The sequence below is a fragment of the Lithobates pipiens genome, unplaced genomic scaffold (assembly GCF_037356315.1).
Source record: "Lithobates pipiens isolate NorthernLeopardFrog02 unplaced genomic scaffold, aLitPip1_a1.2 Scaffold_13, whole genome shotgun sequence".
In the NCBI taxonomy this organism is placed as follows: Eukaryota; Metazoa; Chordata; class Amphibia; order Anura; family Ranidae; genus Lithobates; species Lithobates pipiens.
Genome location: NW_027507718.1, coordinates 133804200 through 133821176, shown reverse-complemented (window position 1 = coordinate 133821176; position 16977 = coordinate 133804200). Strand labels below are relative to the sequence as shown.

Here is a 16977-nt window from a genome sequence, read left to right as displayed (position 1 = left end):
GGTTAGGTAATGGTGCCAGGTTAGGGTGGTAGTGCCAGGTTAGGTGATAGTGGCAGGTTATCATCTGCACTAAAAGCATGAATCTATGACTGTCCCTGCTGCTGCAGAACCTCCTTCTCCCCCTCCCTGAAGTAAACATAACGGAAAAAAAACTCACATGGGTGCTGGCAATCTGAGGATTGATTCTTGCTTCTTCTTCCTGGAACTGTAATCAAAATGTGGTGGGTGGGAGGGGAAGAGCTGCAGCACGGACAAAGCATTGCAGCTTCCCCGTGCCCACCACTGCCGCCTTACTGTGCCCATCCTTGCTGTCTTACTGTACCCTCATTGTAGCCTCACCATGCCCTCATTGCAGTCTCACCCTGCCCATCTCATTGCCACCTCACCGTGCCCTCATTGCAGCCTCGCCGTGCCCATCTCATTGCCACCTTACTGTGTCTTCATTGCAGCCTTACTGTGCCCATCATTTCTGCCTTACCATGCCCTCATTGCAGCATTACCGTGCCCATCATTGCAGCCTCACCTTGCCCATCATTGCAGCCACACCATGCCCATCATTGCCGCCTTACTGTGCCCATCATTGTCGCCTCACCGTGCTCTCGTTGCAGCCTCACCATGCCCTCATTGCAGCCTTACTGTGCCCATCATTGCTGCCTAACTGTGCCCATCATTGCCACCTTACTGTGCTCTCATTGCAGCCTCACTGTGCCCTCATTGCAGCCTTACTGTGCCCATCATTGCCACCTTACCGTGCCCTCATTGCAGCCTCACCATTGTTGCAGCCAGCAACAGACCAACACAAAGTGGCACATAATTGTGAAGTGGAAAGAAAATGATAAATGGTTTTCAAAAAAGCATTGCAGCTTCACCATGCCCACCACTGCCGCCTTACTGTGCCCATCCTTGCTGCCTTACTGTACCCTCATTGTAGCCTCACCATGCCCTCATTGCAGCCTCACCGTGCCCATCTCACCTTGCCCTCATTGCAGCCTCACCGTGCCCATCTCATTGCCACCTTACTGTGTCTTTATTGCAGCCTTACTGTGCCCATCATTGCCACCTTATCATGCCCTCATTGCAGCATTACCGTGCCCATCATTGCAGCCTCACCTTGCCCATCATTGCAGCCACACCATGCCCATCATTGCCGCCTTACTGTGCCCATCATTGTCGCCTCACCGTGCTCTCGTTGCAGCCTCACCATGCCCTCATTGCAGCCTTACTGTGCCCATCATTGCCACCTTACCGTGCCCTCATTGCAGCCTCACTATTGTTGCAGCCTTACTGTGCCCATCATTGCAGCTTCACATGCCCATCATTGCCGCCTTACTGTGCCCATCATTGCAGCTTCACCATACCCATCTAATTGCAGCCTCACTGTGCCCTCATTGCAGCCTCACCGTGCTCTCCTTGCAGCCTTACTGTGACCTCATTGTAGCCTCACTGTGCCCTCATGACAGCGTCACCATCTCATGCTTAGCATTGTATCACAGAGCTGAGTGTGAAATCATGTTCTGCTACGCTATGACAAAAGTCCCGGCCTCTTCTTAGACCAGCTTATGTGATAGACAGAACACTGCGTCTATCATGCAACCTGGTCTAGGAGGAGGAAAGGACTTTTGTCATAGCACGGCAGAAAATTTCAAAGCTCTGTGACACAGTAGTCTCTGAGTCCCGCTGTGCCTGTGCATGAGAAGGAGGGAAGGGAGGGGAGCGCTGCAGCCACACACGGCAGAGCCCCAGGACAGGCAGCCCCGGTAGGACAGTTCAGCTCCATTGGGGGGGGGGGGGGCACATGGAGGGTCCAGTATGATGTTGGGGGGGTCTGTGGCCCCAGGCTGGTGACGCCAATTGTTGCAGTGAATTGTCTAACATTGAGAGGACCTTAACCTAAGTACAGAGTACAGGAATAATGAGTATGTAATGTACTGAATGCAGCGGTCAGAATAGGGTAACACGCAGAGTGCCATAGTCAGGTGTGTGTAAAGTACCTAGTGCAAGGGTCTGGAGTAAATAAAGCACATAGTGCATGGGTGAGGAGTATGTATGTGCATAGTGTAGGGGTCAGATGTATGTAATGTACATATTGCAGGGGTCAGATATATGTAATATACAAAGTGTAGGGTTCAGGAGTGAGTAATGCACTGGGTCAGGCGTATCTAACGTACACAGTGCAGGATTCAGAAATATATGCAGTACAACCTAACTCACAGCCTATAATTGATATCACCACCACCCCTGTGCAGAACACAGCAGTACACTCATTGTATATACACATAGACATATACACACACACTGTATACACATATACTGTATTCACATATTTACAATCACAGTATATATGTGCACACACAAAATGACTTGCCCCTTTGGTGACATAGCTGGCTTGCACTTTAGGTGCTCCTACTGGCAGGAAGATGTGAAGGTGCTGAGAAAGCAGCATGTAGGGCCATGCCCTGTTTAAGGATGCCCTCCTCATACAGTATTTCACAAAAGTGATTACAGCCCTCACATGTTTTGTAAATATTGTATTATATCTTTTCATGTGACAACACTGAAGAAATGACACTTTGCCACAATGTAGTGAGTACAGCTTGTATAACAGTGTAAATGTGCTGTCCCCTCAAAATAACTCAACACACAGCCATTAATGTCTAAACCGCTGGCAACATAAGTGAAAATGTCCAAAGTGGGCCCAATTAGCCATTTTCCCTCCCCGATGTCATGTGACTTGTTAGTGTTGTATGAATGGGGAGCAGGTGTGTTAAATTTGGTGTTATCGCTCTCACTCTCTCATATTGGTCACTGGTTCAACATGTCACCTCATGGCAAAGGACTCTCTGAGGATCTGAAAAAAAGAATTGCTGCTCTACATAAAGATGGCCTAGGCTATAAGAAGATTGCCAAGACTCTGAAATTGAGCTGCAGTACGGTGGTTTAACAGAACAGGTTCCATTCAGAACAGAACTCGCTATGGTCGACCAAAGAAGTTGAATACACATGCTCAGCGTCATATCCAGAGGTTGTCTTTGGGAAATAGATGTATGAGTGCTGCCAGCATTGCTGCAGAGGTTGAAGGGGTGGGGGGTCAGCCTGTCAGTGCTATGACCATATGCCGCACACTGCATCAAATTGGTCTGCATGGCTTTTGTCCCAGAAATAAGCCTGTCACATGGGGAAAAAGAGAGAATCCTCAAACCTGTTTAAGCTCCAAGTAGGTGAACAGAGCAGCGTGGTGGCAGAAGTAAAGTAAGTATAAGCAACTTCTTGGGCTGCTGAATCCCACTGGGGCAAAGCATGGTTTAATTTAAGGATCATCTTCTTTAAATTTACTGAAACATTTCTCAGGGTAAGGATTTCATGGAAAAATAAAAACATGGGGTGTAAGTTGGTAGAATACAATTCTTTGATAAAATATATTTTAGAAAAACATACACTGTAAACATTTGTTGAATTTTTTTTTTCAGTGCCCAAAGGAGAACACTCCCAGTACCAACATGATCTCTCAGTCATACGTCATGTTTCTGCATCTGCCCTCCAAGCTCAAGCCTCAGACAGAGTCTGCCAGCTTTCAAAACCAAAAACTCGAAAGTCTCTCTTTGAGGGATATGATCCCTACCGAATTTCACCTGCAGCTAAGCATGCTGAGGCCTCTCCACGTATCGTTGAGCTCTGCACCCCCCCAGCTCGCAGACAACGTCAAAAGAAAATCTAAAACATTTACTCTGTCTCAAATCAGTTCATAGTTCTTGTTTGCTAGTTGTCTACACAGAAGTTGCATGTAAAATATTGTGAAATAAAATTTGGCAAATTAGAAAAATTGGATATCCACGTAAAAGTCTGGAAATAAATTTGTAATAGGAAGTACCATAGAAGAGGATGGAAAGGACTGGATGGAAATGGTTTCCAGGAAGGCACAGAATTCTGACATGGGAATGAAAATTTACTACTGGAAAAAACACAGTTGAGCAATGTACGTGATGCTTTTTTGTAAATTATACTAAGGCATCATTTACACTTGCAGATGGAGGGGGGGCATAAAAACGGGTGGTTGGGTCACCATTTTATTGCTCTCTTTAGGCTAAAAAGGCAGCGGAACAGGGTTGTGCACAAGCCGCATACAAAATTATCACTGTTGTGTTCAGTGGGTAGTACTGCCACTGAATACAACCCATTTAAATAAATGAGGCACACCACACCATGGTTGGAGCCCATTTATAGGGTTAAGACAGGAAGTGAAGAGGCGACAAATCACCTCCTCATCATCTGACACCCCCGAGGGCCCCATGCCACTAAGGGGCCCCATCAGGGTAGCCAACCTCAATAAAACCAGGGACAGTATGTAAAAATCTGTGTTTTTTTTTAAATCCCAAGATTATAGCTGCCCCGACCTCTCCAGTACCTTTTCAGTGTGTGTATTCTGTGTATGTATACTGTGTGTGTATATTGTGTGTCAGTGTGTGTATACTGTATGTGTGTGTGACCCCTGTGAGGCTCCAAAACATTGCACGTGATATTTCTGCAATAAAAACCTCTGGGCGACATTTGACGATCCTTGGTGTGCTGTTGAATATGTGCATTTATCTGTGATGTTACCACTAACCAGCTGGTAGGCACTACAGCACCCACTATTGATGAGCCTTGTTCCCAGAAATGTGTGCAAGGGCAGTATAGACAACAAGTTGATTTTTCAGGACAAGCTTTTAGACATCTACTTAATTCTTTTTGGTTTATGTGTACTAATATAACTAGGATCACCTTACTTTAGCTACAAGGATTCATATTCATTTGGGTTTAAAAAAGGAATTTTCACTTTACAAATTTAATTTTCACTTATCTTAGTGAATGAGGTAAAACAAAAACTAGACATGTGCAGACTGGAAATATTTGTTTCCTTTCGGATAGATTAGATATATTACTAATTTTGTTTAGTTGGTTCCTTTCGGAATTCCTTTAGTTTCCTTTCATTTCATTTATACATTTTCTAGCGAATTCCAAATTTTCAGAAAGATTCGAATTTGGATCCGTCGAAAAATGATCAACCAATTCTAATTCTGTGTGAAGAAAAGCTGGTTGTTAAGGAGCCAGGAAGCCGGCCGCCCTATCCTTAGTAACTGATGACTTATCAGCTATCAGCAGGCTTCCCAGCTGACAGATGAATGTAAACAAAAAAATGTCAGCAATAGCAAAATTCAGAAACAAAAAAACGCTGTGGGGTCCCCTCCCCAATCCATAACAGACCCTTATCTGAGCATGCAGCCCAGCAGGTAAGGAAAGGCGAGCACCCCCCCCATTCTGAACCATACCAGGCCATATGCCCTCAACATGGGCGGTGCTTTGGGGCAGGGCCTCAAAGTAGCTTGTCCTCATGTTGGTGGGGACAAGGGCCTCTTCTCCACAACCCTAGGCTGTGGTTATGGGGGTCTGTGGATGGGGGCCTATCGGAATCTAGAAGCCCCCTTTAACAAAAAATGTGAATGAGTATGGGGTACATAGTAATTAAGTAACTACATCAAAAAAAGTATAAAAAGTGAATAAAGACAGTACAGGAGTTTTTGACAATTTCTTAATTAAAAAAAACAAAAAATCAAAAACAATGTCCCCCAATGTAGATCCATTGCTAATCATGCCACCCACCACACTGCCGGTCCCAAAAACAGAAGTAAAAACCCTCCAGCCTCGTGGAAGGCTCCCCATCGACAATCTGCTCCTCTGTCTGACATTTCTTAAATAGCTAAGGGACGGTGTTAGGGTCCAGGTGTGGAAGCCTGACTTGTAGGAGGAGACCTCTCTTACAACGCTGGTTCAGGAGCCGCTGGAATGGAGACAGCGGTCTCGAGAGCACAGTGGGTAGGAGTGCCTGCTGGATAGGACCGCTGGAGCTGGTAGTAGAGCGGAGGATCCTCTGGAAAGGCTGAGCGACTGGAGGTTGCTGGAAGGCTGAGAAATGCAGACAGTAGCTTCAGAAGCCGATCACTGAACAGGCAGAAGGCTGGAGCAGAGTCAGACGGTCCGGGTCAAGGTAAGTAGGCAGGTGGCAACAGGAGGCAAGAAGTGTCGGTAAAACTGGCAGGGGTCGGCAACGGAATCGTAGGCAGGAGAGGTAGAGAGGTCAGGCAAGCCGGGTCGGGTTCGGAGAAGGCAGAGAAGTCAAACAGGCCGGGTCGGTAACGGTAGCAGGTAATCAGGTTCAGAATCAGGTATTCAGGCACACAGGAGCTGAGACGAAACAGCGCCGCACCGGCGCGCTTGAGGAACCTTTAAACGTTCAGTGGCGGGAAGTAGCGCACGAACGCCACTCACGACCACGCGAACGAGCGCGCGCACGAACGGCACACACGACGATACATACTAACGTGTAAACGAACGCGCACGCGAACGCGCAGGGAACACGCGTCGACGCCTGTGTGAACGCAGCTGTGCCTGTCTATTGCTGGTAAGTTCCTGACATTGCCCCCTCCCAAGGGGCAGCCTCCGGATGCCCAACAGGTTCCTCTTTTCTGGATGGGCAGACAGGTATGCACGAATTAACCGCTTGGCATGGATATTGCTGTCCGGCTCCCAGGAATTGTTCTCCGGCCCAAACCCCTTCCATTTGATCAAAAACTGAATACGTCCCTGTCTTCTTCTGCAGTCGAGGATGGCCTCCACCTCGTATTCCTCATTTCCATCCACTAGGATGGGCTCTGGAGGTCTAGTTCCTCTATCAGGAAAAGGATCAGGGACGGCAGGTTTCAGCAGTGACACGTGAAACACAGGGTGAATTCTAAGCGACTCGGGCAGGGTTAACTCATAGGAAACTTCATTAATTTTCCTCTTCACCGGGAATGGTCCCATAAATTTAGGTGCAAGCTTCCTGGAAGGACAAGCCATTTTAATGTTATTGGTAGAAAGCCATACCTGGTCGCCAGGTTGTAGGGTCAGTTCCCCTCTTCTTTTCCGGTCAAAGGCTCTCTTACCGTCTGCCTGGGCCTTGGCCACTGCCTCCTGCAACACCCGGTTATTGTGGCTGAGGAAGTCCACTGTCTCCTGGACCGCTGGAACTGAGGTTTCTGAAAGAAAGTCAGGCAAAAAGGTTAAATGAAAGCCATAATTGGCGAAAAAAGGGGATTGACCGGTGGCCGAATGACAAGCATTGTTATAGGCAAATTCTGCCAAAGGCAGCAGGGGCACCCAATCATTCTGTACGAATGATGTGAAGCACCTAATATACTGCTCAAGAGTCTGGTTGGTCCTTTCTGTCTGCCCATTAGTTTGGGGATGATAGGCCGAGGACAGGGCCAGCTCAATTTTCAGGATTTCACACAGGGCCCTCCAGAAACGTGAGGTGAACTGCACTCCTCTGTCGGAGACTATATTTGCTGGAATTCCGTGTAGCCTCACAATCTCCTTAATGAATACGTGGGCAGTCTCCTCGGCAGATGGGGTCCCTTTTAGGGGTAAGAAATGGGCCATTTTGGATAGCCGGTCTACCACCACAAAGATAGTCGAGCACCCCTAAGAACATGGGAGCTCGACAATGAAGTCCATGCTAATCATTTTCCAGGGTCTGTCGGGCACGGGTAAGGGTTTTAGCAGTCCCCAAGTCTGATTCCTTGGCGTCTTGTTCTGAATGCAAACGGGACAGGAGCTGACGTACTTTTCGCAAAAGTCCTTCAGATTGGGCCACCAGAACGTGCGTCGTACGAGCTCAAGGGTCTTACGGACCCCAAAGTGGCCTGCCAGCGGGTGGTCATGAAGAAGGGACAACACTTTGACTCGGACATCTTTGGGGACGAAAACTTGACTTCCCCTCCAGAACAGGCCGTCTCTGGACACTAGGGTGATTCCGGGGGGTTTTGAGGAGTCAGAGGATGCTTCCTTGATCAGGGAAAGTAGGTCTGACTGTAAAAGTAAAAAATTTCCGGCAGGCAGGATTGTATCAGGGACAGATGAGTCCTTGGGGTTGTCATACATTCGTGACAGCGCATCTGGTTTCACGTTCTTCGATCCGGGCCGGTACGTGATATGAAAGGAGAAACGTGAGAAGAACAAGGCCCAGCGGGCTTGTCGGGGTCTTAGTCGCTTGGCAGACCTTAGGTACTCTAAGTTCTTGTGATCTGTATATATTAGTACCGGGTGAGTAGCGCCCTCCAACAGATATCTCCATTCCTCCAAGGCAGCTTTAATAGCAAGCAATTCTCGGTCACCCACGTCGTAATTTCTCTCTGCGGGAGAAAGTTTCCTGGAGAAGAACCCCACAGGGTGCATTAGGTCCTTGTTGCCTCGACGTTGGGAAATGACCGCTCCTATAGCCACTTCAGAAGCGTCTACTTCGAGGATGAAGGGTAGAGACGGGTCCGGGTGACTGAGAATTGGGGCAGACGTGAAAAGACTTTTAAGTTCTTCAAAGGCACTCTGGGCCTCCTGAGTCCAGCAGAAGCGAGAGTTCTGTTTGGTCAGTTGCGTGATGGGCGCAATTATAGCTGAAAAGCCTCTTATGAATTTTCTATAGAAATTCGCAAAGCCGATGAAGCGTTGTACGCCCTTCTTATCCGGAGGCGCTGGCCAGTCTAGCACAGCAGACACTTTTTGGGGATCCATCTTGATGCCCGTTGGGGAGATCACTAGTCCCAGGAATCGGATGCTCTGTAACTCGAATTCGCATTTCTCAGCCTTTGCGTAGAGTCGATGTTGGCGAAGACGGTTTAGGACCTTGCGGACATGTTCCCGATGCTGATCGAGGGAGCTGGAAAATATTAAGATGTCGTCCAGGTAGACAATCACAAATACATCAAGGAAATCCCTGAATACGTCATTAATTAGGTGTTGGAACGTGGCCGGGGCGTTGCAGAGCCCGAAGGGCATTACTAGGTATTCATAATGCCCAAATCGGGTCCGGAAGGCTGTCTTCCATTCGTGCCCGGCCTGAATGCGAACTAGGTTATAGGCTCCTCTTAGATCAAGCTTGGTGAATATGATAGCGGACCTCAGTCTCTGAAAGAGTTCGGGTATCAAGGGTAAGGGGTAGCGGTTCTTAACCGTAATCTTGTTTAACTCCCTATAGTCCACACATGGTCGGAGGGTCTGATCCTTCTTGGTGACGAAAAAGATTCCAGCTCCTGCTGGGGAAGTTGAAGGGCGAATGAACCCCTTCTCTAGGTTCTCGTCCAAGTAGGTCTTAAGTGCCCCCTGCTCCTTTTCTGATAGAGGGAAAATGCGTCCGAAAGGGATCTCGGCCCCAGGGAGTAGTTCAATCGGACAATCATAGGGGCGGTGAGGAGGTAGAGTGTCTGCTCCCTTCTTACTGAAAACATCAATAAAGTCGTGGTAATGCTTGGGTACAGTCTGAAGTAGATCTTGGTCAGAGTCTACACATAAAAGGGTGGCAGAAGGTTTGGTGGAGTCTGTTAGGCAGTGCTTCAAACAATAGGAAGAAGGAAACGTGACTTCTCTAGTAACCCAATTGATGTAGGGGTTATGGGCTTGGAGCCAAGGTATGCCCAGAATGATCGGGAACATTGGAGAGGAGATCACATCAAGGGTCAGGAATTCCTTGTGCAGAGAGGAGATGGTGACAGGCAGGGGAAGAGTCTCTTGGATTACCTTCCCAGAACTGATGCTGGACCCATCGGCCAGGAAAACTGAGAGTTCATGAGCCTTGCCTCGTAACGGGATGCCCTGTTGGCCAGCAAAGGTGGAATCAATAAAGCAGCTGCACGCCCCGGAGTCAATGATAGCGTTGACTGTCACCGTCCTTCCTTGGAGCTGTAGTAAAAGAGGAACAGCAAGGTGGGTTGAATTGGCAGACAATGCAGAGAGACTGGCAGAAGCAGGAGATAGACACTTACTTGTCTTGACAGGGCAGTTGAAGACATAGTGGCCCGAACCACCACAGTAGAGGCAGAGATTCTGCTGCCGACGACGTGCGCGTTCCTCCGGGAGTAAAGCAGGGCGCATTAGTCCCAATTGCATGGGCTCAGAGGTGTCAGGAGTCGTACAAGGCGGAATGGAGCTGGTCGGAGGCACATAACGGGAAGCAGGCATTGGGGCTTTTGCTGTCATCCAAACTGGGCGGCCTTGCTGAGCGGAGCGCTCCGATCTTCGCTCCCGGAGACGACGGTCAATCTGGATTGCCAAGGAGATCAGGGCCTTCAGAGTTTCTGGTATGCCAACTCGAGCAAGTTCATCTTTAAGCCCCTCGGATAACCCCATGCGAAATTGATGTCTCAAAGCTGCATCATTCCATTCCGTGTCTGCGCTCCAGCGTCGAAAGTCCATAACGTAATCCTCGGCCGGTCTGCGGCCCTGCTGGAGCGCAAACAGGGCAGACTCAGCCGTGGCAGTCCTTTGGGGATCCTCGTAAAGCTGGGCCATGGCCTCGAAAAAGGACTGCAGAGAGAAGGTCGAGACTGAATCTCCTTCAAGTAAGCGGTGGGCCCAGGTCTGGGGTTCTCCTTGCAGGAGGGAGATTACAAACCCTACTTTAGTAATTTCTAGGGAAAAAGTCCGTGGTTGTAGGGCGAAATACAGTTGACAAGCGTTCCGAAAGGCCCGAAATTTGGTTCGATCCCCAGAGAACCTCTCTGGGATGGGTACCCTTGGTTCAGGTGGAAGCATGACAACAGATGGTGAGGCGGCAGGCTGTACTGGTGGGGAGGAAGGAGCAGGAGCCGCGTGACCAGTATCAGTAAGGTTCTGGACCTGTCCTTCAAGTCTGGCGTAGCCATCCTGCAGTGATTTTACAGCTTGGGTAAGGGCCGACAGATGCGTGCAGATCTCCTTCATGGGAGAGGTCTCTCCTGCGGGCTCAGTCATGGCTGTTTCGTACTGTTAGGGTCCAGGTGTGGAAGCCCGACTTGTAGGAGGAGACCTCTCTTACAACGCTGGTTCAGGAGCCGCTGGAATGGAGACAGCGGTCTCGAGAGCACAGTGGGTAGGAGTGCCTGCTGGATAGGACCGCTGGAGCTGGTAGTAGAGCGGAGGATCCTCTGGAAAGGCTGAGCGACTGGAGGTTGCTGGAAGGCTGAGAAATGCAGACAGTAGCTTCAGAAGCCGATCACTGAACAGGCAGAAGGCTGGAGCAGAGTCAGACGGTCCGGGTCAAGGTAAGTAGGCAGGTGGCAACAGGAGGCAAGAAGTGTCGGTAAAACTGGCAGGGGTCGGCAACGGAATCGTAGGCAGGAGAGGTAGAGAGGTCAGGCAAGCCGGGTCGGGTTCGGAGAAGGCAGAGAAGTCAAACAGGCCGGGTCGGTAACGGTAGCAGGTAATCAGGTTCAGAATCAGGTATTCAGGCACACAGGAGCTGAGACGAAACAGCGCCGCACCGGCGCGCTTGAGGAACCTTTAAACGTTCAGTGGCGGGAAGTAGCGCACGAACGCCACTCACGACCACGCGAACGAGCGCGCGCACGAACGGCACACACGACGATACATACTAACGCGTAAACGAACGCGCACGCGAACGCGTACGCGCAGGGAACACGCGTCGACGCCTGTGTGAACGCAGCTGTGCCTGTCTATTGCTGGTAAGTTCCTGACAGACGGAGTCACCCGATGGCATCAGTGGTGACCCCCCCCCCCCTTGTAACATCACTGACTGAGGCACGTTGGCTCAATGATGTCACAAGGGGCTGTGTCACTCATTGACATCATTAGGTGACTCCGCCCCTTAGCTATTCAAAACATGTCAGACGGAGGAGCAGTCAGTAGAGAGCCTCTGACAAGGCTGGAGGTATTTTTTTTTTGTTTTTTTTCTGAGTACAGGAGTTCGGGGACATTTTTTTTTTAACCAGCTCACGCACATATACTGTGGCAGAATGGCTCTCCTGGCCGAAACCCCATATGGGTACGTCCTTCCACTTTTCAGCCTCCAGAGGGCGCGCATGCGCTGCCAGAGGCATGTACGCGCACCCACTGCACGGCGGGGGTGGTAAACACACAAATCCCTATGTTCTCAGAGGAGAAGAGACATGGCGTGTGTTCCTATTATGTAGAGGGTTCTTTACTGTATGAGCAACAAGGATGTGGAATTCCCTTCCACAGGTGGTGGTCTCAGCGGGGGACATCGATAGATTCAAAAAACGATTAGATAAGCACCTGAACGAAACACAACATACAGGGATATAGAATGTAATACTGAAATATAATCACACACATAGGTTGGACTTGATGGTCTTTTTTCAACCTCACCTACTATGTAACTAAGAATTGGTTGTCTGCAATATAATAAAGATTTGCTTTTGGTTTTAATGCTGTTTTTAAAGCCAATTCCTCAATAAAAAAAATCTATGTGAAATAAATAACATAAAATGAATTAAAGTAAATTTACTAAAAAAAATAGAGTGGAGAAGGGTCTGTGGTGACACTAGTTCTGGTGACCCTGGTGACATCACTTTGGAGGGATTTCTTCTCACTTCCTGTTTTGGTCATGGAACAGAAAGTGAAGGAAATCTCCACTATAGGACACAGATGGTAAAAAAGTTTTGATTTTAGTTACACTTTAATTATCTCATGGTACAGGCATTTACCATATTAGAAAATAATAATCAGAGGAACTCTGCACTCTCCAGTGAAAAGAAAACAATGTATGTGAATTCAATGTTGTTAGCTCATTAATGTAATAAAATTTGTAATATTTCACCAAAGGGAAATCATTCCGTGCATGAGGGCACAATAAACAATGTTTTCATAGTTTCACAATTCCTAATTCTTAGTGTGTCTTCATTGATCTCATTTTGGTGCAGAATTATAGCACATGAAAAAAAACGGAGATAAAACATGAAGAAAATACTGAATTAAGTGCGACATATCACAAAATAGTATATTTTAACTCATTTGTTTAATATGGTATGTTTTTTTGTGAATTTACTAGTTTTGAGGTAAATACAGCATGCGTTATTCTAAGGCAAAAATTTGGGATTGCTACAAAAATAGCTGTTCCACAGAAATCTTCTCAACTTGGTAAATACAAACAAGCATTCAAAGTAGGCGCTATCCCATATACATACACTTAAAAGAGACGTTTCTTTTTTTTTTTTTTTTGGGCCCATGCTCATTGGAGTGCTGAGCTGTGAAGGTGCGGGGAGCGTCCGTCTCTCGCTGAGCGGCTGAGACAGGCATCAATCCAGGCACCTGGCGGTTTCAGACTTTATTGTCGTGATGACACGGTGCACGGAGTGATTCCAGTGGCGTCAGCAGAGAGCAGACTTCAGACGGCTCTCTGCTGAAAACGGGTCACAGGAGTGCAAAAATAATTTCACTCCTTTGACCCATAGGAGAAGCCCAGCCAAACAAGCTCAGGCTGGACTTCTCCTTTAATATCAAATAATGTGTACATTAAAAAAATCGAAGATTTGTGTCTCCACAAAACTGTGACCATGTGAAAAACAAATATTATACAAATAATATACAAATATAAAGTATAAAAAAATATATAAAAAAATAGTCCTTTGTTATAAAAAAAACAGTTCAATATTTGTGTTCTAAATAGCATTCATCCATCCACTTTGCTCTTGTAAAGGTGTTGCTAAAACAACATACTCCTGTGCTCCACCATTAGCACTTATTAATTTTGCACTCACCAGAGCCCTAAGGTCTCCAGGACCAATCAAGCCAGGGATTTCCTGATGATGTGATCACAGCGAAATGCATAGAAGTTGGATTGCTGCCTAGACGCCCGTGGACTGCAAAGTGACGTCACAACCGCTCTGCTAGTGGAATGCACATGGTAGTGCATGTTACACTTTTGAGGGGCAGCTGTCTCTGGGTTTTGTAGTTCACAAGTTTTGGTTCGGTTCACACCAGAACATCTGAACAGGCAAAGAATTCGGATGAAGAAAAAAACACCGTTAAAGTCTATGGGACATGAACATGAACATCAAAAGTGCTCGTTTTAAAGGTTATATGCAAATTATTGCAATAAAAAGTGTTTGTGGACCTGGGTCCTGCCCCAGGGGACGTGTATCAATGCAAAAAAAAGTTTTTAAAACGGCCGTTTTTTTCGGGAGCAGTGATTTTAATAATGCTTGAAGTGAAACAATAAAAATGAAATATTCCTTTAAATATTGTGCCTGGGAGGTGTCTATAGTATGTCTGTAAAGTGGCGCAGTTTTCCCGTGTTTATAACAGTACTACAGCAAAGGAAAAAAGTTATTTAAAATGAATTGCGACTGGGGGCGTGGCCTGAAGCAGCATGGTGTAGGACGCGTGAACGGGAGCTCCACCGGCCGTTGATCCGTTACATACAGATCCTGGGGATATATTGTCCAGTACAGCTTACCTACGCCTAATCTGCCTGGAACCGATACACAGCAATGTTGCCCCTTAAACGAGTGACTGATGCCGCTACCCTGTTTCCCCGAAAATAAGCCCTAGCGTGATTGTCGGTGATAGCTGCAATATAAGCCCTACCCCCCCAAATAAGCCCTCGTTAAAGTCCTTGTAGGTCTTATTTACAGGGTAGGGCTTATTTTCAGGGAAACAGGGTAGGGCTTATTTGGGGAGTAGGGCTTATATTGCAGCCATCACCGACAATCACGCTAGGTCTTATTTTCAGGGAAACAGGGTAATAAGCTCAGTAAGTTCTGCCACGAGGAGAAGGAGGTCGGGAGGGAAGATGGCGCTGAGCATGCAAGGGCGGAACAAAGCACTAGAGATACGGCTAAGGTGCTTGAGGCTATAGCGCAGTGTCACAGTTCAATCTCACAATGCTAAACTACCCTGACATCAAAGATAGAGGAGGTGAGGGTGGATCTGTCTCTATTAAGGCATGATTTTCAGAAGCTGAGAGATCGTGTGACTGAAACGGAGCGGCGCATTAGTCAGGTGGAGGATGACATCCCCCCGCTGCAGATGTCCATGGAGCAGCTACAACACCAACTCCAGGCGGTCATTCAGAAGCAAGATGACATGGAAAATAGGTTGCGGAGGTGTATTTGTCGTGGAGCGTGCACACTGCTTAGCGGCAAAACCACCTCCACCTGGCGCGCCTCCACGCACATTTATAGCTAAATTCATGAACTATAGAGACAGAGATGCAGTGCTCCAGCTATCTAGGGATATAGGAAACATACCGCTGCAAAACAGACAGGTGGCAGTATTCCCGGATTTTTCCGCCGAGGTCCATTTCCGCCGCTCACAGTTTACAGCAGTCAAGCGTCAGCTACGAGTCAAGAATCTGAAATATGCAATGCTGTACCCCGCTAGACTTAGTAGGAGAGGGCCGTTTCCACTTCCTCGAGGACCCAGACTCGGCCATGGCCTGGCTGGAATGCCGAGATGGTGCTAAAGGACCTCCACCCTAACTGCTTCACCCGGATACATGACTCAGCAAAATGACTTATGGTAAGCGGCTCTTACTCCCATTTTTTAGTTGCCCTGTGATGAGACATTCTACGCTCTGGAACGTTCATGCTCCTATAATTCTACCACAAGTAACTGCTAACTGGAACTTCCCTTATTAAGTACTGAATCCTATTTTTTTCCCCCTTACATACTACACACAAGCTGGCGTGGGCATTCTTGTGGTCCAGTGACACTTAGTGTCTTGTCCCCCGGGGCTCCGAGTGGACTGAACCTCAAGACGTGCCTGGACTTCCTGCATCATGGCAGGCTCCTCAGAGATTGTTCACCCCCCCCCCCCCAGCACCGGACTGGAAGCAAAGCAGAGCACTCGGACTGCGAGTTTCTATCTGATCTGCATCGGACTGCCGCCCTGAAAAGGTTTCTCAGGTTTAAGATGGGTTTCCCCGGCCATCGCTCACTCCCTGACCCGGTATTACGGCAGCGGAGATTACCAGAGACAAGCTGGACCGGAGTATACTGTGAATTTTATGTTGAACTCTCCATTCTATATCCTTTTTTGTTTGCTCCCATTATTTCTGGTCAATATGGAATTTAATGGGGCAATATGTGTACGGTGTAAATTATGCATATATGATAGATGAACCTTGTTTGGTATGGCCTGCTCTGGGCTTCCATCTGCCCCTATCTAAATTATGTTACTCACAATGGCACCACTTAAATTTCTAACATGGAACGTTAGGGGGCTGCGTGCCAGGCCCAAATGTAATGCCATCCTCCTGCATTTAAAAGCTCTACGGGCGGAGATCTGCGTGTTACTTGAGACACATCTGACTGGGCAGCTTCAGCTCACTTTAAAAAAGCCATGGATAGGCTGGGTATATCAGGCATCCCATACCCTTCACTCTAGGGGTGTAGAAGTTTTAGTGTCCAAAAAGGTCCATTTCCATCTCATACTCCTGCAGACAGACCCTCAGGGCAGATACATATTTCACGCAATGTTGGGGGGTAGTGAGCTGTTGATACTTGCTTATTTTGTCCCCCCTCCGTTCCAGTTCACGGTTGTACAGGAAGGCCTAGGGTTCATGGCTCAGTATTCCAATACGCCTACCATTTGGCTGGGAGATTTGAATATGATAATAAATCCCCAGATTGACAAGATGGACTCGGGGGCACCTGGGCTACGGTCTCAGGGGGTCACGAGGTTTGGTCAGCTGATGGGTGAGTTTGCATTGGTGGATACCTGGAGACATAGACACCCGACCCTCCCTGGGTTCCCGTGCTTCTCTGCCTCCCACTCCACCATGTCGTGGATAGACTACATCTCTATTACTACACCCTTGCTGCCACGCCTGTTGGAGGTGGGGTATGGTACTAGAATTCTCTCTGATCATGCCCCCTATTGGGCCATGATTGACCTGCGGGCACCCCCCACATCCCAGACATGGCGACTTAGCCCATTCTGGCTAACCTGACATTGACGCTATACAGACAGAATTAGCATACTTCTTCACCGCCAACAGAGGCTCGGCCTCGCCTGGGGCAATATGGGAGTCCTTCAAACTGCATGCCAAGATGATACTCTCCAACCGCATATCTAGATACAAGCGATCCTCGGTGAGTGCCCTATGACAGGCGGAGACACAGTTGGATGTGGTCGAACAGAGGTTTAGATTAGACCCCTCCCCAGACAAT

General features: G+C 48.0%; 1 protein-coding gene across 1 annotated transcript in view; it reads left to right on the top strand.

The window, feature by feature from the left end:
* SPMAP2 (sperm microtubule associated protein 2) overlaps positions 1–12683 on the top strand; it is a 132974-nt gene extending 120291 nt beyond the window's left edge. The window contains exon 7 of the mRNA XM_077475611.1: positions 3468–12683. Coding sequence (XP_077331737.1) covers positions 3468–3715 — 248 coding nt within the window. The 3' untranslated portion in view covers positions 3716–12683. The remainder of the gene's footprint in view (positions 1–3467) is intronic.
* Positions 12684–16977: the final 4294 nt, after the last annotated feature.